General features: G+C 39.3%; 1 protein-coding gene across 2 annotated transcripts in view; it reads left to right on the plus strand.

The window, feature by feature from the left end:
* COL15A1 (collagen type XV alpha 1 chain) overlaps positions 1-23,981 on the plus strand; it is a 119,026-nt gene extending 95,045 nt beyond the window's left edge. For both annotated transcript variants that reach the window (XM_059476710.1, XM_059476719.1), the window contains 16 exons: positions 1,463-1,516; positions 1,626-1,685; positions 3,517-3,585; positions 3,944-3,985; positions 6,333-6,378; positions 7,136-7,225; positions 10,082-10,131; positions 11,886-11,996; positions 13,350-13,494; positions 16,951-17,015; positions 18,001-18,129; positions 18,297-18,356; positions 19,533-19,592; positions 20,491-20,676; positions 21,658-21,773; positions 22,104-23,981. In XM_059476710.1, the coding sequence (XP_059332693.1) occupies positions 1,463-1,516; positions 1,626-1,685; positions 3,517-3,585; positions 3,944-3,985; positions 6,333-6,378; positions 7,136-7,225; positions 10,082-10,131; positions 11,886-11,996; positions 13,350-13,494; positions 16,951-17,015; positions 18,001-18,129; positions 18,297-18,356; positions 19,533-19,592; positions 20,491-20,676; positions 21,658-21,773; positions 22,104-22,320 (1,500 nt within the window). In that variant the 3' untranslated portion in view covers positions 22,321-23,981. The remainder of the gene's footprint in view (positions 1-1,462; positions 1,517-1,625; positions 1,686-3,516; positions 3,586-3,943; positions 3,986-6,332; positions 6,379-7,135; positions 7,226-10,081; positions 10,132-11,885; positions 11,997-13,349; positions 13,495-16,950; positions 17,016-18,000; positions 18,130-18,296; positions 18,357-19,532; positions 19,593-20,490; positions 20,677-21,657; positions 21,774-22,103) is intronic.
* Positions 23,982-25,005: the final 1,024 nt, after the last annotated feature.

Genomic DNA, 25,005 nt, shown 5'->3' on the forward strand with positions numbered 1-25,005 from the left:
AAAGTTCAGATTTACATAATCTTTAAAGGCTCAGGTACCAGAGAGTGAAATAGGAAAATGCTTTTGGATTGCCTTTTTTTAACATTTTTGATTGGGTTTTTTTTCCCCCAAACTTCATAACTGGATGTGGTATCATGGAAATGTGAATTTTGAAATTTTGGGGCACAATATTGAAATTTGAAATTCACCAGCAATCTCTTGCCTGATTGAGACACAAGCATTAACTTTGTTCACACGGGTAGAAATTACCTTCAAACAGGAAATAAAATAGAAGATTAATAAAATCTTACCAGCTGCAAGTAGTTTCAGCTGACATTAGTGAGCTTTAAATTCCGATTACAATGGTGACATTATAAATTAATATGTTCATATGGTAACTGCTTATGAATTTCAGGTCTAATCCAGTTTTCAGTTTCAGCAGGAGAAAAGTTACAACAATTAATCCATGTATTTCATCTAGATAATAAAAGAAATTATCTTCCTCATCAGATAAATTTTTCATTAATGTACATATCACTTTTCACTGAAAAGATATCATGTGAAGGGTTAAACACACCCACTGTCACATGTAAGTGGTATCTGTGTGAGATCTACAGACAGATTATTTAACAAGTAATGCAAGAAGGAGTATCTCAGCATTTCAGCAGACTAAAAAAAGGAAATGAAACCAGAAAGGCTGACACAAATGTAAAGAGTTTGTCTAGACCCTTGTGGTTTCGGTGAGTTTCAGGAAGCTGACATCAGTTGAAAGTTTGTAGATCCTCAGATTTGCTGCTTTTTGTTGATCACTTGCAGGCTGCCTGGAAGCTGCATGCTTGCAAATGCCCCATCATAGGCCATCCATAGTCCTGGACCACCTTTCCCAGGCAGCCTGCTTGTCCCTTCTTTTTGCAGTGGCTTGTATTACTTTTTGGAGCCTGGTGAATCTGTCAAACCTATATAAAGAAGGAACAATTCTGTTTCAGCTATCAGCCCCATGAATTCACAAACCCAGGCTGGTGTGAGGCAAGTAGAAGCCTGGCACTGCATGAATTCTTAGCCAATCCACAGATATTTCCTCACAGAGCATGTTTAAAAAATAATTGAAATAAGAAAAGGGGGGGGGGGAGAAGATGAACCAAGAAAGAAGATGAACAAAGCATATATCTCTTTCTTTTCTTTTCCTGAGTGATGCATTTAATTTTTCTTCAATAGATGGTGAGCCAGTTTTGAATTGCATGCCCTACAAGGGTCTGGGAATTCAGACTTCATTTCAGATAGGTGGTCTTTTCCAAACCAGAGCTGTTACATGAAGTCCTCAGCTTCTGAGATCACTCAGTAGAGCAAGCAGGGAGGATGTTCTGTGCAGTCACAGGCAATCACAGACTGATTTTTAATGTAGATATAAAATTATGCTTCTTATTCTTAATAATCAAATATAGATCAACAAAATGGGCCACAATTACTTTTTTTTGTTGTTCAGGGACCAATAGGACCTACTGGACCCAAAGGAGAGCTTGGCTTCCCAGGACGCCCAGTATGTATTATGCTCTCAAGTGGGATAAAGTGGGAAATCTTGCTTCTGACAAGATATATGACATTTATTATAATTATTTATAATAATAAATTATTTCTACTTATTTCAGGGCCGTCCAGGACTGAATGGACTGAGAGGTGTGAAAGGTGATCGAGGTGAAGCATTTAATGTAAGTTTTTTGTATTTCAATTAGTTGCAAAATAAAATCTGTTAAAATCTGAAGTCTGATTTATACTGATTGCTTTCAAATGATAATGGGACTGAAAACCTGAAATGTTCTAGAAATAATTGTGTTTCTGCTACTTTTCCTCTCTAGCAGCAGTCATTAAAAAGTCAGCTTCTGGCTCTGTCTGGGCAGTTCTTGCAGATACACATAGTTGTGTCAGCTCCCAGGTGTAACAGTTATGTGTGACACTCACTGCTGCCACTGCACCTTCAAATAGCAAAAGATTTGGAATTCCAGACTTTTTAATATGTGTCAAGAAGTTCCTGATCCAGCCACCAGTGTGACCTCGCATGATGTGAAGATACTCCCACAGGCTCTGGCCTTTCTAGCCCAGATACAAATGGCACTTGAGCATATCACAGGGAAGTGGTATCTACCTTACTAACAAGGAGACACTCACTAATACCTGCTACCTGCTATGGTTGCCATGTGCAAGTGTCCAAAACAATGACCTCTGCACAGGTGACAGCATATTCATGCTCACCTCAGCCTGTAATTGTGGAATGACAAGTAATGAAGCAAGCTCCTGTTGCTGCAAGTCTGTTCTCATGAAAAGATTTCAGACAAGTTGTCTCATGACAAACATTGAAACTGGACAGCACAAGAGCTAGCACTGCTAAGCATAGACAATAAGCTTCACAACAGCAGAGTCGTTTGTGTGGTTGTTCTGATGTCATGCAACAGTCTGTGCTAGGAAAATTGGTACCCATGCCACAGCAGCAGCTAATGCTATTTCATCTGCATCAGAGATAATGCTGAATAAAAGTTACAAGAGTATGTTACTGAGCTAGCATAAAGTCAGTATCACTGTACCTCATTAGAGAAATTTTTATAAATGGATTCTGTTATAAGAAGCCTCTGGTTCTAATTTGCTCAAAAGAAAAAAAAATATGACACACAAACTACAAGGCACAAGTGTCTTGTCCATCTAGATAATAAATATAAGTGAGATGATACTGCTTTATGTGAGTAGCAGGGAGACTGAGAATTGGTAAGTATCTTTGCAGAATTAGTAAGTATTTAGGTATCTCCACAGTAAAAAAAGACCAGGTACTGAATGTGGCTTACACCCCTGGAAGAAGATATAAATAGAAATATAGTTCCTAGAAAGTGAAAACAAACAAATTAGATAAATTCTAATTGGAAGAAAATGACAGGAAAAATTACTGCTCACTGAGAGAAAATATAAGAGCAGATTTTCCTTTCCTCCATAACCTCAAAAATATTAATGTTCATTTTCTGGATTGTCTGTCTTAACCATACAAAAGCTATTGTAGCAAGTACAACTAGATGAAGTACATCAGGCTGACAGGTTAAAGAAAACAAGTAAACAAAGGAGGCTACATGTTCTAGTCATCCTTCCTGGAGTGCTCAGGGAAGATGAAATCTAATGGATCTCTAATTATTGATGAGATGACATATGTCACCATACAGAAACTTCCATTGATGTGGACTGGAAGGTGAACACAACCTTGTGCCAACTTTTCAAATTACACAGCTCAGAACTGACATCTATTTTTTGTAAAAGGCAATCATACCCTCTAGCAGTGCTCCTCAGAGTTGCTAATTAGCATGCACCTATCTGACTGGCACTTGAAAATTTATGAATTTTAGCAGTCTTGAGAGATCTAGATCAGTGTAGAAAACCTAATTTTCCTTGGATGAGAGATAAACTCTTTAATTTGTTTCAATAAGCAGTGCTTTAGGTGCTCCAGTTTGCAGTTGGGGTTTATTTTTTGTCTGATATCTTCCTTCTCCCACTTTCTCTTACCAGGGCCTTCCTGGCTTGCCTGGGCCCCCAGGGCCCCCCGGACCCCCAGGACGAATACTTTATATCAAAGGAGTAAGTGCCACTGGGCATCAGGGGCTGGTTTGCAGCAGAAATGTGCTGCTCTAGAAGCACTCTGCAAAAGGAAACATCAAAACTGGTTTCAGTCTACACAGGTCACTGTGGGTGACCTTGCTTGTGTGCAGAGAAAAAAGATCTCTTAACCAAAGCCACTGTCATGGAAGAGTTTTGCCCCCATGGCCCACAGAGAGGGACATGATGACAGACCTGGCAGCCAGCTGGGCTTTCTTCTAGGGAGGTGGGGATTTTGTTTCCAGGCTTAGCCTCATCATAACAGTTAGGTTTATGTGGTGTGGTACATGCTGTATCATACCTATGCTCACCAAAGTAATTTCCCTCCTGTTTTCAATAGACAGTTTTCCCAGTCCCTCCCAGGCCTCATTGCAAAATGCCAGTAAGTGACACATGCAGAATCTACTCTTAGCGGGATGCATGGCCATGACAGAACATAACCAAAGCAGCTGTACACCTAAACAGCATAACCTTGCAGCTTTTCTCCCTCTGCCTTCTGCTTTGCACCAGAGATGTGTTTTACTTGTTCTTCAGGATAACGGATTTTCAAGTGTTTAGCCATTTATGAAAACTTAGCCATGTATAAAATATATAGCAGAACTAGAAACACTAGGCTCTTTTGCTTAAAGTACTTTGATTTCTTGTTTTTTTCTAATACTTTTAATGCCTTTCAAAGTTTGTGTTTCCATAGTTTAGGAGTTGCTTTGGGGACCTGAATGTGTATACATACAGGTACACGTATTTTTTAGATATATATATAAATACAGTCCCCATGTTGTTATGTCTCTAGCTGTTTTTAATTTCTCTGTCCAAAATAAGATTTGTTATGTGTTTCATTGTGGCATGAAAGATGCATCAGAAAAGAAAGATCATGTTCTTTATTTGACCCTCAAATGCAAGTCCACATAGAATTGCAGCAAGTGAAGATCTGCCCCTCCTTTTCAAAGAGTATGAAAAAGCCTTCATCACCTTCAAAGAACCTGCAGTTTCACACATAGTATAAAAAGAAAGGAGATGGATTTCATATTTTCAGAATGTCCTAGTGCCGTTTTTCTTTAATGAATTACAGAAATTGCATTCTAGAATGACTGGTGAACATAGTTCAGTCCTGGAAGTTTTTCCCTAGGGCAATATCCTACTGTTAAACTGTGGGGTATGTATTTGGAAAGGATTCTATCTTTGGGAGCCACAGTCCATCCCTGAACAGTGTGGGGTTATACTTTTCTGCTAAACAGCTGTAAAAGCTCCAAGCAATACTGTGCCCTCTCCTCCAATTTGCATTCCAGTTCTTTTTCGCTGGTTTTAAAGAAACAGCTCCTGACTTCCTCTATGCTAAATGTATTGCTACTCATCATCACCCTAACCCCACTGCTGAAAAAAGTTGTATCCCAACTTGTGATCTTTTTAGAAATTAATGATAAATAGCCATTACTCTATGGGAATTTGCCATTTCTGCAGTTTTGGCCTACTACCTCCACACATCATTTTTTTACCTCTATGAATTTCTCCCTTTAATCTTCTCACTCCCATTGTATAGCAATGTAGTACATTGATAACAGATGTCCTTAATCACATACATATTTGTCAGCCTCACTTCTGATACCTGACTGGATGAGGCCCTGAACAACTTAATGTAGATGATCCTCCTTTGGGCTAGACAACCTCCGGAGATGCCTTCCAGCCTCCATTCTCCTCTGATTCTCTGTGGAATGATTCAAACAAAACAAGCCTATTTTCTCTGAATTTCTCTGATAATAATAGCCACTTTTCCAGAAGGTTAAAATCAGTGAAAAATAGCACTAACTTTAATGTGCACAAGTAATAGAAACACGTACTTGTAAACATCTCTTCATGCACCTGAGTGTGCTGGATAGATCTGTCCTACATTTGTGAGTAATCTCCTAACTCTATCCAAGTTTATAGTTAAGAAGTCTCCTGTTCATGCCTGTATTAATGAGTGCTGATAAATAACTACAGACTGAACCCCAGCAGTTTTTCTTCATGGAGACTGAACTTCTGAAGTTAATGGACCCACCCATGTGAGTAAGACTTCTATGGGCTGATACTACAGGATTAGCCAGATGCAGCAACTTCCATTTTTTCATACAGTTGCTTAGTTTCCTATAAATAGTACTAGAAAGTACCAAGATTTCCAAGCACTGTGCAACATTTCAGTTCCTGCATTGTCCCTAGTTTGAAGACAGGCACAGAAATAGGTGGCGTGCCCACTGTTACAGGTAGCTGGTGACAGAAGAGGATAGAGTAAAATAGCTTCAGTCTCCCCTCTGTGGTATCAATGCATCTGGAGCACAGGTTAACATCAAACATAACATAGCCCTGGTCTGATGAAGATAATTATAAACACAAGCTGTCATCTCACAGGCAAAAATCAAGTCCTGCTTCCAAACACAATATTGTAAATTCAGATACGTTCTTGGAGAATGAGTTTTCTGATGCTTCTCTGGCATGACCAAGAGTAGAATTTGCTGATGCCTCCGAAATGCATGATGTTACCCTTTTGCTGAAAGCATGTTGCATGTCAAAAAGAGCATAATCCTCATAAAAACTTGATCAGCTAATACTCAGACCGTGTCAAACTGGATAATCCTAGAGTGTTGTTATAATATTTCCTAGCATGCAAACTTGCCAGGCTTTTCAGTCACACTAAGTAATGCATGTCCACTGATTAATATGTATGGATGATTTTTAATGGATTTCTTTATCTGAAGGTGAACTCTCCCTATCCTGGGAATGTAGAAGTTCTTAATGATCATGGTGGGTTTCTTTCCTTGTACCTTAGTTTAAATAAGTTTTTGTTTGTTTGTTTTTTGGTTTTGTTTTGGTTAGGGGTGCTTTTTTGTTTGTTTTTTTGTTTGTTTTTGTGGGGAGGAGGTGTTGGTTTTGGTTTTTTGGGGGGTGAGGGTTTTTTGGGTTTTTTTGGTGGGTTGTTTTTTTGGTTGGGTTTTTCATACTTAAGAGCTCTTCGCTTTTTCTTGATTATTGTATAACTGGGGAAGGGAAGGGAAGGGAAGGGAAGGGAAGGGAAGGGAAGGGAAGGGAAGGGAAGGGAAGGGAAGGGAAGGGAAGGGAAGGGAAGGGAAGGGAAGGGAAGGGAAGGGAAGGGAAGGGAAGGGAAGGGAAGGGAAGGGAAGGGAAGGGAAGGGAAGGGAAGGGAAGGGAAGGGAAGGGAAGGGAAGGGAAATTCAAGAACTGTTTCTGCATCTGCTCCAGTGAAATTCACAAATGGAAAAATAGAACCAGGTCTGTTCAGAGGGTTTTAGGCTGAGTGGATAGGGAAAGGGGAGTAAAAGATTTTTGTGTGAGAGAGATTGTCTTGCACGTGTCGGGGTTGCTAAGAGAGGACAGTCAGGCAGCCATTCAATGGTCATGAGCGAGAGAGGCATCGAGGGACAGGAACCATGTACCCCACATGTATGGAAAAGTCTACTCCTACTTTCAGTGGTTTGGTTGTCACTGCTACAGTCTCTGCTGTTTCCAAGTTCTTATGAATTTGTGATGCTATTTATGGCAGGCGCTAAAGCAAACAGAGATTCCTGGGGACTGCACAGTTCAGCACACTTAAAAGGAGAGAAGGGAGACAGAGGTGCTCCAGGACCACCAGGTATACTAAATCTAATATGTCATTGACATCCTGTGGAGGAATATATGTCTAACTCAAAAAGCAATTGAGCAAGATGCTTGAATACTTATCTCTGCTGCCTTACCTGCCTAGAGATTTATACCCGTGTTCTCTGATGAACCGACACATAGAGCAGCAAAGCTCAGAATGTTATCCAAAATGTCTTCTGAAAAGACAGACTGCACATTTGTGAGCATTAGGAATGTGTTAAATATAAGAATAGATATCGAAATGTAAGTGGCCGGTCACAGATTTTCTGACATTTTAGAATATAATGGGCACTTCCTGAGATATCATTTTGTTGTCAGTCTTTCTGAGCCAGTTGTGCTAACATCCAGTGCTTCACATTTCAGGGTGGTATACCTGTGCATTCTGAGTTCAAGGCAGTCAGTGGTTGCTGAGAGTCCCACTTCTAACAGGAGGTGGAAATAGATTATTTCCATTTCAACCAATTTTTCAATATTTTCGGATTTATTTGTGAAAATTATGAAGAGTCTGTGTGTACTGAAAATTCCAATTCGCTAACAGTAGGAGCATCATAGGAATTATTCCTCACCCAACGATTTGCTTTCTGTATCAGAAAGTGGATACACATTGCTAATTCTTACAAATTCAAAAAGAGTTACAGAAACAAGCACCTGTTTGAAAAGATTGTAATTACAAGCACTTCATTTTCTGTACATTTTTAAAAATCTCATATACTGAGATAAAGCTTTGAAATAGAAAATGCAATATATTGAATAAGTGTTGCTATACCACATTAATAGTAATTTTCCTTTAATGCATTGATAATAACGATATTCTCCCCTTATAATAACTGTATTAACCCCTCACTAGGTCTACATGGATATTTCTGTCTTTGCTCCCAAGACATAATTCTGCTGACTGAAGATGACATTTTGGTTATTATGAAGACAACACCTTTTTGTTGTGATAAAATCAATTTTCCTGTGTTGTCCTCATTAATTTTTATTCTGATCCAATATCTTAAAATAAGCAGTTAGTGATTTCCAGTCATCAATAAACTTGTCAAAAGAAGAAGCAAAAAACTTTCCTAAACAGAAAATAAGAAAATTTTCTCTTCAGTGCTGGCTCATCCACCATGAACATATCTGTTCCTTTCCAGGTTCTGTACTGAATGCAAATTATTGTCTTAGAAGTATTTTCTTGCCTATATCTGATGATTTCAGGTGCTTCATAAAGAGAAGATTATGAGAGGATTGTTCTTAAGATTTTGCTGTAAAACTGCAGCTAGTAAAGGATGGTGAAAATAACACAACAATTCTGGTTAAACTGGAAACTCAATTTACTTTTCTCCTAAAATAACAGAGATTCATATACTTGATAGATCAACCGGTTCCAACATTTTCTTCAACATTAAGTTGAAGCATGCTAATTAAGACCAATTCTGTTGCTGCTTTAAAAAATATTCCTATTTGGTTTTTGCTTAATGATGTAGTTGCTAAAATATTCTTTCATACAAAGCAGTTCTCTAGTTCTCACAGGTGTCCACATAACCACTGACAGGGAAAATGTACAAGCCAGTAGTTGCATAATTAAAGTACAGGAAATTTTTCAAAACCTTTTTCTGAAGGGAAGGTGGCTGAAATTCTTTTCACTACATTTGTTGAGTTCCAGGAACGAGAAAAGCTTTTTGAACTGTGGTATTTGTCCATGCAGTGGATTTATTTTTGCTTCCCACAAAATGTCACCTCTCCAGGTGAGGGTCTATTAATAAACAGGGTTTATTAATTGATAACATGCAAAAATATGAAGCCAACACAAAAAGTATGAGAGCAAACTCAACATGGGCTTCATTCAGACCTAGACTACTTGCTGGTCATCCTAGAAAGACCTCAGATAGTGCTCGATGTAGACATTAACACTAAGCAACATCTGAGAAGGACACCTGCCATTCCATTCCACCAGTCCATTCCCTTCCCTCACAAGGATCAAGCAGATCACTGCTGCAAGCTGTTATTGGTAAGGTTGGAATAAAATCCAAACAGGTGCCATAATGAGAATGCTTTTCCACCCCACAATGTCTACTTGATTTAATTTTACCTGAGGTGGCACACTGGGAAATGAGCCCTAGGGCTTGCAGAGGGTTGGGCCCAAAGATCTCAAAAATTAATCAAAACACATTTGAAGAAAACACACTGAACTGTTATGGGAAGCTGCAAAATAGGGTTTTTTTTCCAAATGTATATCAAGTAGATAATATTTAAAGGCTTTTTGAACCTTTTGTGCTGGCTTGACAGCTTTGGCTGACCGATTTTGGCAGACAACACTTGTTCTATTGGTTTTCATTGCAGAAAAATGTCAAGGAAGAGTTATTGTACAATTGTTGCAGCTCAGTAGCAACACTATGTTTCTCTTGTCAGCTCTAGTACTGTCTTTGCAGGAAAGATCACACATGTACTGATGGATCACCCCACTACTAGCAAAACACAGGAAATGCTTCTCTTTTGCCTTGGCTTTCATCAAAGGGGTTAATGTGGATACTTCTCTTTCACTCCTCTTCCCAGGTGCTATGTTTTCAGAAAATTGGGATTTTTTTGTACTTGAGCCTTCTTTGCTTCTAATTTTTCTGAAATCTCAATCAGATTCAGATGTTTTTAAGGTGGAAGAGGGACTGACAAGGCACAGACAAGATAGGCTATGTAAGTCTTGCTTTGTTAGGGAACAAAACTAAAAATATGTTTGATATAAAGGTTAATGCCATTATTGGAAATAGTTTTCCTTTAAACTCCTAAACCAGTAATACCAAAAGCAGTGCTTTTAAAAGGAAAATTACAGATAATTATTGTACTTTATTGTATTTTCTTCCTTTTTCAGGTCCACCTCTGCCTCCATCATATTTCAGCCACTTTATTAATAGCATAAAGGTAATTATATCCCATTTGTGTTTAAGTTCTGTTAAGCTTTTTTAAAAGTGTACTTTACTATAAATTAAGCACAAACCAATGCAACATGGTGAAATATACAAATATAAGGGCATCAGCAACTGCAAATTATATTCATTTCTTAAACTCTAGCTACATAGGCAAGTGTATTATGACTATAGAGATAGCAGTTGTCAGAGGTCTATAAAGATTACTTTTGAAAGAAACTTTATTACTGAGGCTTTTTACCTTCCCAGTGGTATTAAAGTGATTCATAATTCACTGTTACCTAACATATCTGCCTTAAATGAATGCTTTTGTTTCCATGTCAGCTCAGGTAAAAGACATCCATTACCTAAAGGGCTTCTAGAACACTGGGTAAGGGGAAAGGAGGTAGAAATCACTTGCATGTCATGTTATTTATCTTTTAAGTATGCTGAATAAAATTAAATTATGGAAACTACTTTTCCTGGAAGCTTTTACAGCAAAGTATACCCATACCTTAATTTGTTTAGTCTCTCTCTGTTCCATTATTCTCTTGACTGCTTCAAGTGACAAAAATTAATAAAAATATTATATTCTTCTAAATATTTTTAGGTGAATAGGACTCTATCAGTAGAAGAACTTACAATATGTAAATCAAATTATCATTTAATGACGCTATCAAAAGTGTTGTGCTGGCAGTCTCTTGGAAGGACTCTTAATGCTGCCTGGTTTTAGGACTTTATTTCTGCTTGGCTGAGTACACCCAAGTTATTCCTATGGTATAAAGTGTCCCATGTATGTGGCAAAGCTGATAGGGTTTCTTTGACCTTACAGTGTAATGTCTGTAGCTTTACAGATTTAACTGCCAAGAACTCATTTTTCATCTAGTCCTTCTATTCCCCAAAATGGCCTGGAATAAAGAAACATTTTGAGTTGTGTTTATTGGGAATCTACAGTGACTAAAAGTCAGAGGAGGAGCTGCACATAGCCATGTCCTCTGGCTGTCTGCAGATACCTGCCATTTTTGCTTTGCCCTTTGCCTCTTCTATCCGCAGGTTCATTTCTCAGAAACCTGGAAAAAGTCAACCAAAAAAAAAATTTGAGGGGAAAAAAAAGCAGACAAACAGAAAAAAATAATGTGAGGAGGATGTATAAATGCTGTGGCTCATCTTGCACAGATATATAATAATGCAGTAATTAAATGCTGCTTCTTACCTATTGCTTTGTTTCCCAAACTAACTGATAATCAGCCATGCAGAACAGAAGACATACTCTTTCAAGTGTCTGCAATTTTGTGTGGTGTCTCTTCTGTTATCCTGGTGCACACTCCCACCCTGCTCTGCTCACTTTGTCAAATACTTTCAAATAGCTGTCCATTCCATGTCAATTTTTCTTTGGTTTTTCCTTGATGATGGAGGAAAGTGCAAAGCCAGGCTTTTATGCTTCCTCCAACTCTCTCTTCGCCTCCAGCTACAGCACTGAGCAAGGTTTTGCTGGGCAGAATAGCAGGAAACAGCAACAGAGGCATTTTCTCTGCCTCCACCAAACCCCACCTCCCCTAGCCCTTGCCCTGTGTGGGCCTTGCAGCCTCAATAGAGAAACCATTCCTTTTCATCCCATATCACAGAAGAAGAAAGAAAGTGATGTTAAAAACATTTCAAGCAAGTGCTTTCCTTTACCAAACTCAGAGATTTCAGGTAAATTTAAAAGGTCAGTGCATGGTATTCTGGTCTCACTTCAGCTCAACATTTTAAAATACATTTTTTTCAAAGGGTGAAAAAGGAGACAATGGAGTCACTGGTGTAAAAGGAGAAAAAGGAGAACCAAATGGAGAGTTTTTCCTGACAGGACCTCCTGGACCCCCGGGAAGACCAGGATTAATTGTAAGTCATGCAAGTTGTAGAATGGGAATATTTGTGACTACCCATTTAGAATTGATTTAGAAGGCACTAAAAAGAGACAAGCATCAGGATTGCTAGGAACTATATAAAAACTTACTAGGTGCTAGGTGAATAGGAGAAAATGTCATTAAGTGTAAACACAGACACTTCACTGTTGTGCGCAGAATTACTTTGCTATGAAATGCTGATATAATGTCATGCTCAGCTGTCTCATATAGCTACACCAGTATGTAGATCATGCTATTAACAGCATTACAAATCAAAGCAGCACATATAATTTGTGATACTACTACTTGTGCCCCCATAATACCAAAATAAGCCATATAAAATTAGTCAGAGGCTGACTTGAAAATTACTGGCTATCTAAATAATTAATCCTAATTTCCTAGTAATCCAAAAACATGACTGAAAAGACCAGTGTGTAGCCATCTGGACCATTTCTATAAAATTCGACCAGTGCCTACTGTCTACCTTTTAATTTTATCTTCTGGCAAGTGCCACCACAGCTGCTTTGGAATAAAATGCACCAGTTCTTTGGAACTTAGTTTATCCCTGGGATCTGGCAACAACTACATGCATTGGATTCCTCTATTTCCATGTCTGTGTCAAGAACCATGAATGAAACAGCTGAGGATTAAGTGCTAAATTAGCCAGACCACCCTTAAAAATCCCCCTAGTTCTATTCCACATTGCTGAGAACCATATCCCTGTTTAGAAACTGTTCTACTGGCACAGCTGAGCTCTCCTTGTCCAGGGTCCAATGTGTTCCACGTCTGCAGGATGGTGTGAGCACAGGGAACAGAAGTCTTCCTCAGTCAGGCTGAGGACACACTGCTAAACTGAAAATGAAGGAAGTTGAAGCCTTTTTATTCTGCAAGTCTGGCAGCTGGAGAGGTTAAGGGCTAACATTTGATCACAAGATGGAGAAGACAGCACTCGTCATGAGGTGTACACCTTGCATAGACACATTTACATTAAAGTTTTCCACAAACTCTCTAAGCCCATCAAAGCAAGCAGTCTCAGCAAGAGCAGAGTAGAGAGCCAGGATTTTGAGAGCACTGTTGAGAGTTTTGCAGGTATCAGCTGCACAGGGGTAGGTATGAGATTATTCAGAAAGCTTTCCGAATTTTATATCCTTGACTTAATTTCAGTATATGGTTAAAATTTTCATTTTCTATTATGAAAATGAAAATGCCTCCTTGGAGAAAATTACATACAGACTCATGTCTAAATGGTGGTGTAGGGGCAGGCACCTGGTAAATGTTGCCACCAGACATGATGGCCCTGCAACAGTGAAACCAATACATTCAAGTAAATATTTTTCATCACTGACAGGGACCAAAAGGGGACTCAGTTGTTGGACCCAGAGGACCTCCAGGGTTACCTGGCCTACCTGGCTTACCAGGTTATGGAAAAATTGGACCTCCTGGCCCACCTGGACCACCTGGACCACCAGGCCCCCCTGCAATATATGGCTCAGGTGAGCTTTTCAGTGTATGTGCAAGTGTACAGCCACATGCCCACAACCCACACATGACCAATTCTTTCACACCTGGCAGGTTGTCCCACCTGCCCACCCTCTCTGCATACCTGAGCGGGTTGTTTCCCACTCTCCTCCTGCCCTCCACCAGCTTCTTCTGGGGGGAAGCTAGAACTGAGAGCACAAAAGGGACAATTTCTCTGCACACAGTTTTCACTGACTAGTGCCATGGAGGTGCTATTGTGTGAAGTATCTTGCTGTGGATGTGGCTGGGAGGAAATCTGCATAGTAGAGATAGGTTACCTTGACAGCTGTGCAAAATCCATCAAATTGACCAGTTGGCTAAATCTGGGACAAAATGCTCCTCTTGTGGGGAATGGAATTAATCCAACTGGTGGCCAACACAAGGGGGTTTTCCCAGGGCTCAGTATTGAGTCCAGATCTATCTAATATCAATTATCTGAGCTACGGGATCAAATGCACACTCTAGTGAATTTGCCCCCAAACTGGGTGGGAAGGTTGATCTGCTGAAATGTTCTACAGATGTGTCTGGACAGACTGAACCAATGGGCCAAGGTCAGCTCTATGAGGGTCAGCAAGGCCAGGTGCCAGGTCCTGCATTTGCATTTGCGTCACAACAACCCTGTGCAGAGTAGCTGGAAAGGTGCCCTGCAGAAAAGGACCTGGGGGTGCTGGTTGACAGCTGTTGAACCTGAGCCAGCAGTGCCCAGGTGGCCCAGGTTGCCTGTATCAGCAATGGTGTGGCCAGCAGGACCAGGGCAGTGATTGTCCCACTGTACTCAGCACTGGCCAGGCCACACCTTGAATCTTGTGCTCAGTGTTGAGCCCCTCACTACAAGAACGCACCACATTGAGGGGCTGGAGAGTGTCCAGAGAAGGGCAACAAAGCTGGGGAAGGGTCTGGAGCACAAGCCCTATGAGGAGCAGCTGAGGGAGCTGGGTGTGTTTAGCCTGGAGCAAAGGAGGCTCAGGGGTGACCTTATCACTCTCTGCAACTGCCTGAAAGAGGGTGTAGCCAGGAGGGGCAGTCTTCTCCCAGGTTACAAGCAACAGGACAAGAGGAAATGGCCCCAAGTTGTACCAGAGGAGGTTTAAATTGGATATTAGGAATTTTTTTTCACCTAAAGGATTGCCACTGGAACAGGCTGCCCAGGGAAGTGGTTGAGTCACCATCTCTGGAAGCACAACCATGGCACTTAGGGACATGTTTTAGTAGCAGACTTTGCAGTTCTGGGTGTTTCAGGTGGAGGTGATGATCTTAAGGGTCTTTTCCAGCCCAAGTGCTTCTCTGATTTTCTGGGGAAAAGGCATGACTCACAGCAGAGTTTAGGTCTAGAATCAGACTGCTGGAGAACTGCTTCTAAAAACTAGTTGCTATGCAAATACTGAATAGAATTGGAACTTCAGGTTGCTTACTCTGCCTTTAATGGTTGTCAACTTACTGGAAAAGGAGTAAAATGTGCCACAATTAGTCACATCAAGAGAGGAATTTTGCAAACAAGGTGACATCAAAGGGAGTATGTGGCTAGAAATCAGGTGTCACAGTACAAGATATTTTTGCTTTATAACTCCTTTTGGGTCACAGGTTTTTTAGTGACAAGCCTCATACTGTTAATGTCCAGCCTTGGTTTCTGGTGGATGGGCTCTTGGGGTCCTCTGACATTACTTGACAGATATGCCTGAGAAAATGACTGATTCCTTTAGGATCTGTGACCAGCATGGGAATCCAGCCAGGTGAAACCTGAGCAGAGCATTCCTTAACCTCAGCTGAAGATGGTGTACTAGTGGCAAGGGAGACTTTACCTGAATAGAGATGCTGTAATAGAGATCTGTTCTTCCTGAAGTTTTGATAGGTCTAACAAATACAGTTCTCCATTCCTGAGAACATACAATTAGCCTGTTTTCCCACAAGACCTGTGCTTCCAGTATGCTAGTCTGGGGAGAAGACATACTTCTCTTCCGTTTGTTCTCTCCAGGTATTTTTTAAACCTGGTCAGCCTCATTTATACAGCAGGGTAGACTTCTGATCTCTCATCCAGTCAATACTATTAATTTAGTGTCTATCAGAAGTATTCACCCTCTGAATAATATTTGAGAAAGAAAAAATCCTTAATATGTTCAACATTGGAATATGGGCTTCATGTGAATGAGCCCCTGACCATCACGATACAGACAGACCTACAGCATCCATGAAGCCCATAAAGGTCTTCAGGCCTTTTCCTGTGTAATTTGGAGTAAGTACTACTGGACATTAGCTAAGAGACCCAGTCAGACAAAACAAATTATTATTAGTATTCCATCCCTATACTTTCATTTATGCTCTCTGCCATTAGTCTTCATCATCCTCCTACACATTTTCCTCTTTGCTTTGTAAAAGGGTTCTTTAGGCAGCGCATATTTTAATAAATGTTCGGAACAGATGTTTATTTATTCCCTATCTTCGAGGTTCCGTTACCTCTTTTAAAGCTATTACTATCTGTAATTATGGAGTTCACATACTGTAGTATGAAGTTCAAATATTGTAATACAGGGAAAGAGGAATAGCTTATCTGTAGGTAAATAGCTATAAACACTTCTGAGAGCTGGCCTCCTTCCCCTGCCAATGGCATGAGGGACCTGCTCTGGAGTATCCTTGCGAATGCCTCAGTGCATAAATTCTTCTTGCAAAAGGTGATTTTGAGGTTCCTCTGGGATTCACAAAACCAAACAAGCTTGTGTAGAAGAAACAAATATTCACAAAACCAACAATCTTGTGTAGAAGCTCCTTAAAAACAACTTCAAAGTTCCGTTATCATGACATGCATTTGCACAAAATGCATGCTTTTAGTCTTCCATATCTTTCAATCTTTCTTGACTTAAAAGAAATAAGTTTTTACTCCAGAAAACAGTTCAAGATGAAGAAATTCACTTTTGGAATAGAGACAGATACTAGGTACTAGGTGGTATGGACTGCAGCCTTAGTAGTCCAAGTTCATACCCCTGAAGAATTTCATTTTTGCTTTGTAACACAAGCTGAGCTTACACACATGAATATTTCATCTAAGGAAAAGTAAATTTTTGTTTGCCTTTAGAGCAAAAGATGTTATGAGTCCCTCGAAATCTACATGGGCAGGAGCAAAAAGGTCTTCCTCTTCCATGTGCACTAGCTGACAGAACAGCGTTCTGGTCAATTTAAGTGGGTTTTGTTCTTCATTTGCAGTTTCTACAACAGACTGCAATCTCTTGGCCCTAACCTCCCACAAAATAGAGAAAAGACTGTTCCATCATTGCTTCTAAAAAATCCTTAGAATGTATTTTCTGTCGTTGACTTGAGCTATTAAGGACACGACTACGGCTGTTTAAAACTTCTGCTGCTCCTGGACACCATCACTAAGTCCTTTCATTCTCTCAAAAAAGATGACCTTCAGCATGTATTGTATGCTTATTTTTTTTTAGCAGTTGCAATGCCTGGGCCACCAGGTCCTCCTGGAGAGCCAGGGTCACCTGCCACCAGGAATCTGGTAAGAGAGCAAAATAAGGAAGTTTGCTATAGAAAATTTTCTTCAAAACTTTTGGTGGTCAGTGGTAGCACTGAAAGAGGAGTGAAAACTCCATCCTGTGTTTTTATTTAGTAGAATATTTTATAAATCACATAATTTTAAGATGCAAACTGCAGGATTCCCTAGCAATTCTAAAAATTGTTGTGCCAGAGACTACATGTAAATTTGTTTCCTTTTCTTATATTAATAAATAATCAAAATTGGGTCTAAGATATCCATGAAGAAAAAAAAATAGCTAAGGCAGAATTCTCAGTAGGTTCTAAACTAAGAACTCATAGTTTCTGTAAAAAAAAGGCAATAAATAAACAAACAAACAAAAAAAAAACCACCAAAAAAGCCTGAGAAAACCAACCCCAAAAGCCCTATTCAAGCTAGCAGAGGGCATTCATTGCAATTCTCAGGGGAGAAACAAATGTTCATAGACTGATGCCCCAAGATAGAAGATTGTAGTTGCAGGCTGGGAGCTACTGTCTTAGATAGAAGGTCTGAGCTTACTTAAGATTACTTAAGATTAATAAGGTCTGAGCTTACTTAAGGTTAATAAAAAAATACTAATCTGTAGTAGGGTCTGCATTATTTATAAAGCATTCATATACCTTCTGTCAATGAGGAAATGAGGAAAAAAAAAGTTTTAAACTACTGCAGTTCTCTTCTGAACTCTGCCATTTTGACCCAGGATGCAAAATGGTAGGAGCACAACAATCTTCACTCTGCACAAAATTAGCACAAAATTGCTGTCGTTCTACTACAATCCACAGAATGAGGATGCTGGTATGCCAAAGTAGTAAGATATTCATATTACTTTATGGATTAAATTCCATAAAACTGACTTTATGAGCCTTTCCTGCAGAAGAAGCCTTGACATTTATGTATCCAAATGAGACTATTTAACTTGCAAAATGTTTTTTATGTCTGATGAATTATGTTTCACTTTCCTATTTGACAGGTTACGACATTCCAAAACATTGAGGGCATGTTGGAAAAAGTTCATTATGTAGCAGAAGGTACACTAATCTATCTGAGGGAAACCAGTGAGGTTTTTATCCGTGTTCAGAAAGGATGGAGAAAATTGCAGGTACTATTGCACTGCACTCTAATATTTTCCAACTCCCTTCCTCACAATGAAGGTGAGGGACATATTTTTACAGAGGGAGAGAAGTGTGGGTGCAAAGACTCCATTTTTTTAATTCAGAAGCTCCTGATGATACATTTTGGTTCTGATCTCCTTTTGGCTCCTTTCAGCTTGGTGAGCTAATTCCTATCCCTGCTGACAGCCCTCCTCCTCCAGCCATATCAAGCCATGTAAGTACAAAATACTGGACTGTGGAAAACTGAGTCTAGATGTGTGATACACTTGGCAGAAGTAGTATGCAGATCTCTGCACAATGTGATTTTCCACCAAGATTTGTCAGTTCAAAATAAGCATCCTGCCACTACATAAGCTTGCAAATTGATTTGCTTGGACAGTAATCTGTTTCCAGTATCTTTTGAGATTCCAGACACTAAAGACACAAAGCAACATTTACAAAAAGCAGAATAAAGTAAGCAGCCCACCAAAAAAATAAAAAAAAAAAACCAAACAAACAAACAAAAAACCCCAAAACAAAACAAAAGAGACCAAAAAACAAACAGAAGAAAAACCAAACAAAAACCCACAAATCCACAGAATACTGTTCCATAAGAATCAGTCATATCAAGCCCTCTTCCCTTCAAGGAAGGTCAGAAAAGGGTTTCTGAAAAGCAGATTTTCTTTGAAAGATTATAGTCCTGTATTCAGTGTACCATAATCATCACCTGAATGTAGCTTACCCCACAGAGGGTGCTCTTTAAAGGGTGCAGAGGATTCTCTCTGAAGCCTCAATTGTTAGTTTGGGCCTGACCCCATTCTGCAAGTTATTGTACCACCCTGCATGTGAATATGCTGTCTGTCCCAAAAAATTGTGGGAGGATGAAAACCAAGAAATGGCAAAGGGAATAGAGAAGGTTTTTTGATGACAAGTTAATTGATCTGCTGAGAAAATGAAAGGGCAAGAGAGTGCTAGGAAGGAGCAGTAAGAAGGAACATGGACAGAAACAAATAAAAAAGGTTAGAGTAGGTCAGGGAGAATTCACCTAGCACACTGGAAAAATGTCTAGACCTCAAGTTATTAGAAATTTTCTACAGCCTCCAGTTGACACCACCTGAGTTTCCCATCTGCTCCAGTTGGTGGCTTGTTACTCATACTTGCCATAACTAGAAAAGAAAACTTTGCTGCTCCTGAAACAATTAACAGGGTTGAGAGGTGTTTCTACCCATTACATTTTCACATCCTCCTTACCCTTTCAGTTTTGATTTTCCTCATCTGCTCTTCTGTTCCTACCAAGAGCAGGCTGCTTTCATGCAGGACTCCAGGCGTGATTAAATTTTTATTTAAAAAATTACAGAGTGTGTACAATTCTGATATTTAACATATTTTTTTGCTTGTGCTTGAATAACAGGGATTTCAGTCTATTCCAGCACTGAGGCCAATATCATATATGAACAATGGAAAACCAGCAGTAAGTATGAGATCTGTACTGCACCTGCAGAGCCATGCTTTATAATGTGACAGTTTGCATCTTTAGGGACAGTTGTGGTATTTGCTCTTCAAGCTCAGAGATTTACTTCAGAAATTTACAAATACACTTCTTTAATTTATTCAGACATCTCAAACACAATTTGAAATTGTTCCCTCCAGATCTGTTTTCATCATCCCAGCCCCTTTTCCATCTCAAAGGAAAAAAAACTCCTGACTGAGTTGGGAATACCTCTTCACTTAATGATTGTACCTGCAATACAGAGTAACTTCTAAACTAACAATAGTGCTACAAATAATTAAACTATTTGTTACAACATTTTCAATCTTCGTGGTGCTGCTTGGCTTAGATGGACACTTTAGAACTTAAGGCTCTATTTAAAAGACTTTGTTTAGACAAAGAAAGCAAGGTAACTGACATATCTAAAAAATGAAACCAGAAAGGAAAAAAAAAAGGAAGAATGTGGATTAGTTCTTGCATCTGTGCTGCTTGACTTAAGCATGCTATTTCTTCTATTTTTAAATGGTACCTAGTCACTTCTTACTACTTTTTTCCGTGTTTGCTGGATTTGTGATTTTGTTAATATGAAAACTCCAGTATTTCCAATTGAAAATATTAGCTGCTTGTAAAAGATTTTTATTTTTAGGAGTACATAATATTCATAGTTTCCTGAACATTGAAAGATGAATTGATATTTCCGCTAAGGGTCTCATGGCTCTGAGAAATGTAATGTTATGGCAACAAATAACTTTCATACTTGTTATGAAGGGTATGTGTTCTGTGCTGGCAGGAGAAAAGGGCACTGTTTTGTTTCCAAGATGTATATTCCCTGTGCCATAAACTTCTTAAAAATGGTTCCCTTTCTTCTTTTTTCTTCCAGTTGCATCTGGTGGCTTTGAACTTCCCATTGTCCGGTGACATGCGAGCAGATTTTCAATGCTTTCGGCAGGCCCAGCTTGCTGGTTTGACATCCACCTACAGAGCCTTCCTCTCATCCCACCTGCAAGATCTGGCCACAGTTGTCAGAAAAACAGACCGACACCATTTGCCAGTAGTCAACCTTCAGGTAAAAATGGGTACTTAGTGCTTGTTTTTTAGGATAGGCCATAGGTTCCCCAAAAATCTTGGAAAATAGCAAAAGCACTAAGTTTCAGCCCAAACTGCATTTTGTAAAGAAGCAGTTTTGCTTCATATTTCACAGCCAGACTCAAGAAACAAAGAAGCAGTGATGAAGTTATTATGTTCTACCTTTTAGTGTGATCATAGGATAAAATGCCTATTTTTCTCATTTCAAAGAAAAATGCAAATTCTGTGCTTAGGCATGATGTTGGATATACCCCAATGGAACTGAGAGGAGAGTCTAGAGCATGAGTCATTTTGTGGTCTCACATAAACAGACACACACCAAAACTGAGGAAAACCAACCATGTCTTTGTAGCATTGGCTGGCTGCCAGGACAGGCGGCCAAAGAAACCTACAGGAATAACACATGACTCTTGGAACACGTTGAGCGGATGCTGCTCTGAAGTGCCTGCAAACACAGAGCCTTGAGAGAAATTTGTGAAGACAATATTGTTTCAGCCTTGACTGGGAAAACTCAAAAGCAGTTTGAGAGGAACCCAAATGCAAAGGTTTTACCCTGAATGTTCGCAACACTTTTCACAAAACTGTGACATTAACAGAAGTTCCACTACAATTTATGTCTATATTTTCTCTACAGCTACAGTAGCTATAAGCAATTTTTCAAACAATGCCTTAGGAGGAAAAGGACAGGAGATGCTCAAACTGAATTTTTGGAGTGGCAGCAGAACAGAGAGACAACTTTGAGACAAAGGCATGGACCAGACACCTATTTGCATAGAGTTGACAGACAAGACAAGTTTGTTCAGGAACATTATGCAGAAACTTGTGTGAAAGATGAAATCACACAGGTCCTTAAATGCAGATAAAATTTTCAATTTCCAGCTAAGTCTATGAAGGTAGACGTGGGATTTGGTGTAGATTAGGGATTTATTTGTTTGTAAAAGTGGCTTTGAAATTTTTACAGGGACAAACCCTTTTCAGTAACTGGGAATCTATATTTGATGGAAATGGTGGACAATTCAACATTCATGTTCCAATATACTCCTTTGATGGCAGGAATGTCATGACTGATTCATCTTGGTGAGTTGACATTACCTTTTATATGTTACATGTATCGGGTTTTTTCTGCTTTTACCAGATAGTAAAAGAAATAGTAGCAGTATCTTTAGCTACTAGCTGTGTGATAAAAATTTCTCTCTTTTTTATGCAATTTTCTTTCTCTTTTCTGATAGCCTAGAAATGGGATATCAGATTGTGCTCTCCTTTCCTTATCTCCTTTCTGTCTTCATCTTTACCTAAATGCTCCTTGTTTCAAGCACAAGGAATGCAGATCATCACACATACAGGTGTGCAGTTGAATAAATCAAAAGAGACTTTTGCAGTAAATAACTTCTTAACATTACCTTTCAGGCCTCAAAAAATAATATGGCATGGTTCAACTGCAAATGGGATCCGACTGGTTAGCAACTACTGTGAAGCCTGGCACACAGCTGATATGGGAGCTATGGGACAAGCATCGCCTCTGAACACAGGGAAACTTCTTGACCAGAAAGCATATAGCTGTAATAATCAGTTTATTGTTCTCTGTATTGAAAACAGTTTTGTCTCTGATCCCCAAGGAAAATAATTCATCTGCTGCATATAGGAATATTCCGTTTGACGACAGAAAAAGCTGACACTGAAATTTCATTTGTAATGATGTAAATATTTTAATTTTTGTGATTACACATTTCAGGAAAAAAATAGACAAAGAAAACATACCTCAACACAAACCACATTCCAGCTAGGTGGAACATCCAGTGCACACAACTGGCTTAAAGTCCTTAGTTCCCCTTGAACCCCATGCGGTTTGAAGCTTGCCAGCAGTTAACTCATGTTCTGCCTGAGCTGGAGGTCACCTAAGGGCATGAGCCAAGTGTGGTCTGTGAGGAAGATCCAGTAGCCTGCCTCATAAGCAGAGTGGCTCAGTAAGGCTGCTGCTGCTGCTTCACAGCTGAGAAGCTGCATGCTCCATGCTCTCCTTTCACTCACGTAGATTTTGGACACACAAGGCACCATTCATATGTACTCATATATCCCGTGAATACTGAGAGGCTCTTTTGCCTTACAGAGCTCACATTTGCAAAGCGAAGGTTTAAGAGCAAAGGTACTCTTCTCTGAGTTTCGGTGGAAGCCGAGTACTTGACTTCTGTAAGCTTGTATGCCTGGTGCTTACACAGAAATATAGCAGCTCCCACATCTTATTTCAGCTTTTCTCTTTGCAGATTCTAGGCATAGGACTTTATTCAGGAGGAATAAATTTCACATTGACAAAATCTGGTCTTTATTTTGGTGCTATTGTTACCAGGAAACCTGAAAGCAATGTTAATAGAAAACATCCTGTTTAACTGGTAGAACTGAACAAAGCAAATGCAGCCAAATGAACCATCTGACCTTTATTTATTTCATTGCATGTTAGAGGAAGTCACTTCCTTTTGTGTCAGACTGACGAATGAAATACATCTCTTGTGGTTTCTTTAAAATAGGTTTTACACATTGTTATCCCACTAAGTTATATGTAAAGTGATTTTCCTTTTTGTGAATTTACCCTTCTGGCATTCACATAATTAAATAATTGTCAATATAAAATAACTGAAACAATTATAGGCATGATCAGGAAATTGTAATATTCTTCACTAACAGTATCACCATAATATCTGAAGTCTTTTGCTGGTATATTTGTCTACTGCATACTTTTAACAACATATATACTTATGTTTTATCAGGCAGTGACTATGGAGGTCAAACTCCATATTATCTTTTTTTTAAGATTTTAACGAGAATCCGTGTTGGAAATACATGTTCATTTGCTGACAAATAGAGTACTAAATAACTAGACAGCTTTTGTCAACAGACAAAAGCAAATTACACTTACAATACTAAAATTATATAATTATACAACTAAATATTTTGAAATGCAGCTTTATTTTTCCGAATTATTATAAAAAGTTATTTCCCATGATCAGCTGAAAGATATCTTCTTTTTTTTTCTGGAAAAGCAAAAAAGGTAAATTAGTCCATTATTACAGCATGGTAATAAGGCAAAAGCCATTTGTATTACATTTAAAATGTATGCATAACAATTCACTGCACTCATTTATAGTCAGCCTTCCTAAAATACTGAGCCATTCTTGTGCCAAATTCCTCCAGTTCACAGAGCTGGAAGAGTTATTTATGTACAGCAGGGTTTTGCTCTGAGTCACAGAAGAATCAAGGGATAAAAATAAAGTGTTTTTACCTCTTCAAGCAGGAGCCATCTACTTTTAATCCTTTACAGGCAGTGGGGTCTCTGCTTGCAGCCACTCATTCACATCAGTCTCCGCTCTTCCTCTCCTGAGTTCAAGCAGCCCTCGGGAAGCTGGCTGTCCCTTTGCCTGGAATTGCAGTGACAAGAGGTAGGGGGGCATAGGATCACACAGAAGAGCTCTGTGAAGGGGGTGAGAGAAGACTAAGAAAAACATGCAGGTTTTAGGAGATACTGAGCTAGAGTTTAAGTTGGGTCCAGCAAAATGCATCCAGAGATCTTTGTGCCCGTTCTTCCACAGAACTGACCCATCTCTGTATCCTGAACAGAACTTAACAAGGAACTAAAATGATTAAGCACAATCAATAAGTTGCTAAAAACCTCTCCATGTTTGCTTCCCACCTCTAAGATTAATCTGCAGGCTACTGCAATTTATTGCACACCATTTAACTGAATACAGAGCATGAACTGTGCACCACCTGGGCTGCTATGGTGCGGAGTTCACAGGCTTGCTTACACGCCAAGGGAGACACCTTTACTAGAGAATGGCATGAGAGGCCTGTTAGAAATATGATGTTTCCCTTGGGGAAAACACCACCACACACTTTTTTTCAAAACCAGTAATGTTCTTTAAATTCCCTAGTATAAGTGAAAATAAAAAATAATATTCATCAAGGATGTAACAGAGAAAAAAAAATAGCCCAGTACTTAAGAATAAATTAGCTTTCTCAGTCAAAGGAGAGTACTTTTATCAGCACAGTTTGAATACGAAGGTCAGCTGCACTTGAGGAAGAACATCTGCTATTTCAGGTAAGAAACTGTGTATAAGGCAAAGTAATCACCAAGAGGGCACTAGAGCAAGATTGAAAACAGTAACTGCACAAGAAATCAATGTGGCAGTCTGAATTGTACTGAATTGTAAATACCCCAATATCCTAATCTGGCCCACTGGTTTTGGTAGCAATAGGTAATCAGCAGGTCTTTCACCCGTCTCAGTTCAGGGATCTTTTCTCTGGGCAATCACAAACC

This window comes from Ammospiza nelsoni, chromosome 1 (genome assembly GCF_027579445.1).
Source record: "Ammospiza nelsoni isolate bAmmNel1 chromosome 1, bAmmNel1.pri, whole genome shotgun sequence".
NCBI classification, from domain to species: domain Eukaryota; kingdom Metazoa; phylum Chordata; class Aves; order Passeriformes; family Passerellidae; genus Ammospiza; species Ammospiza nelsoni.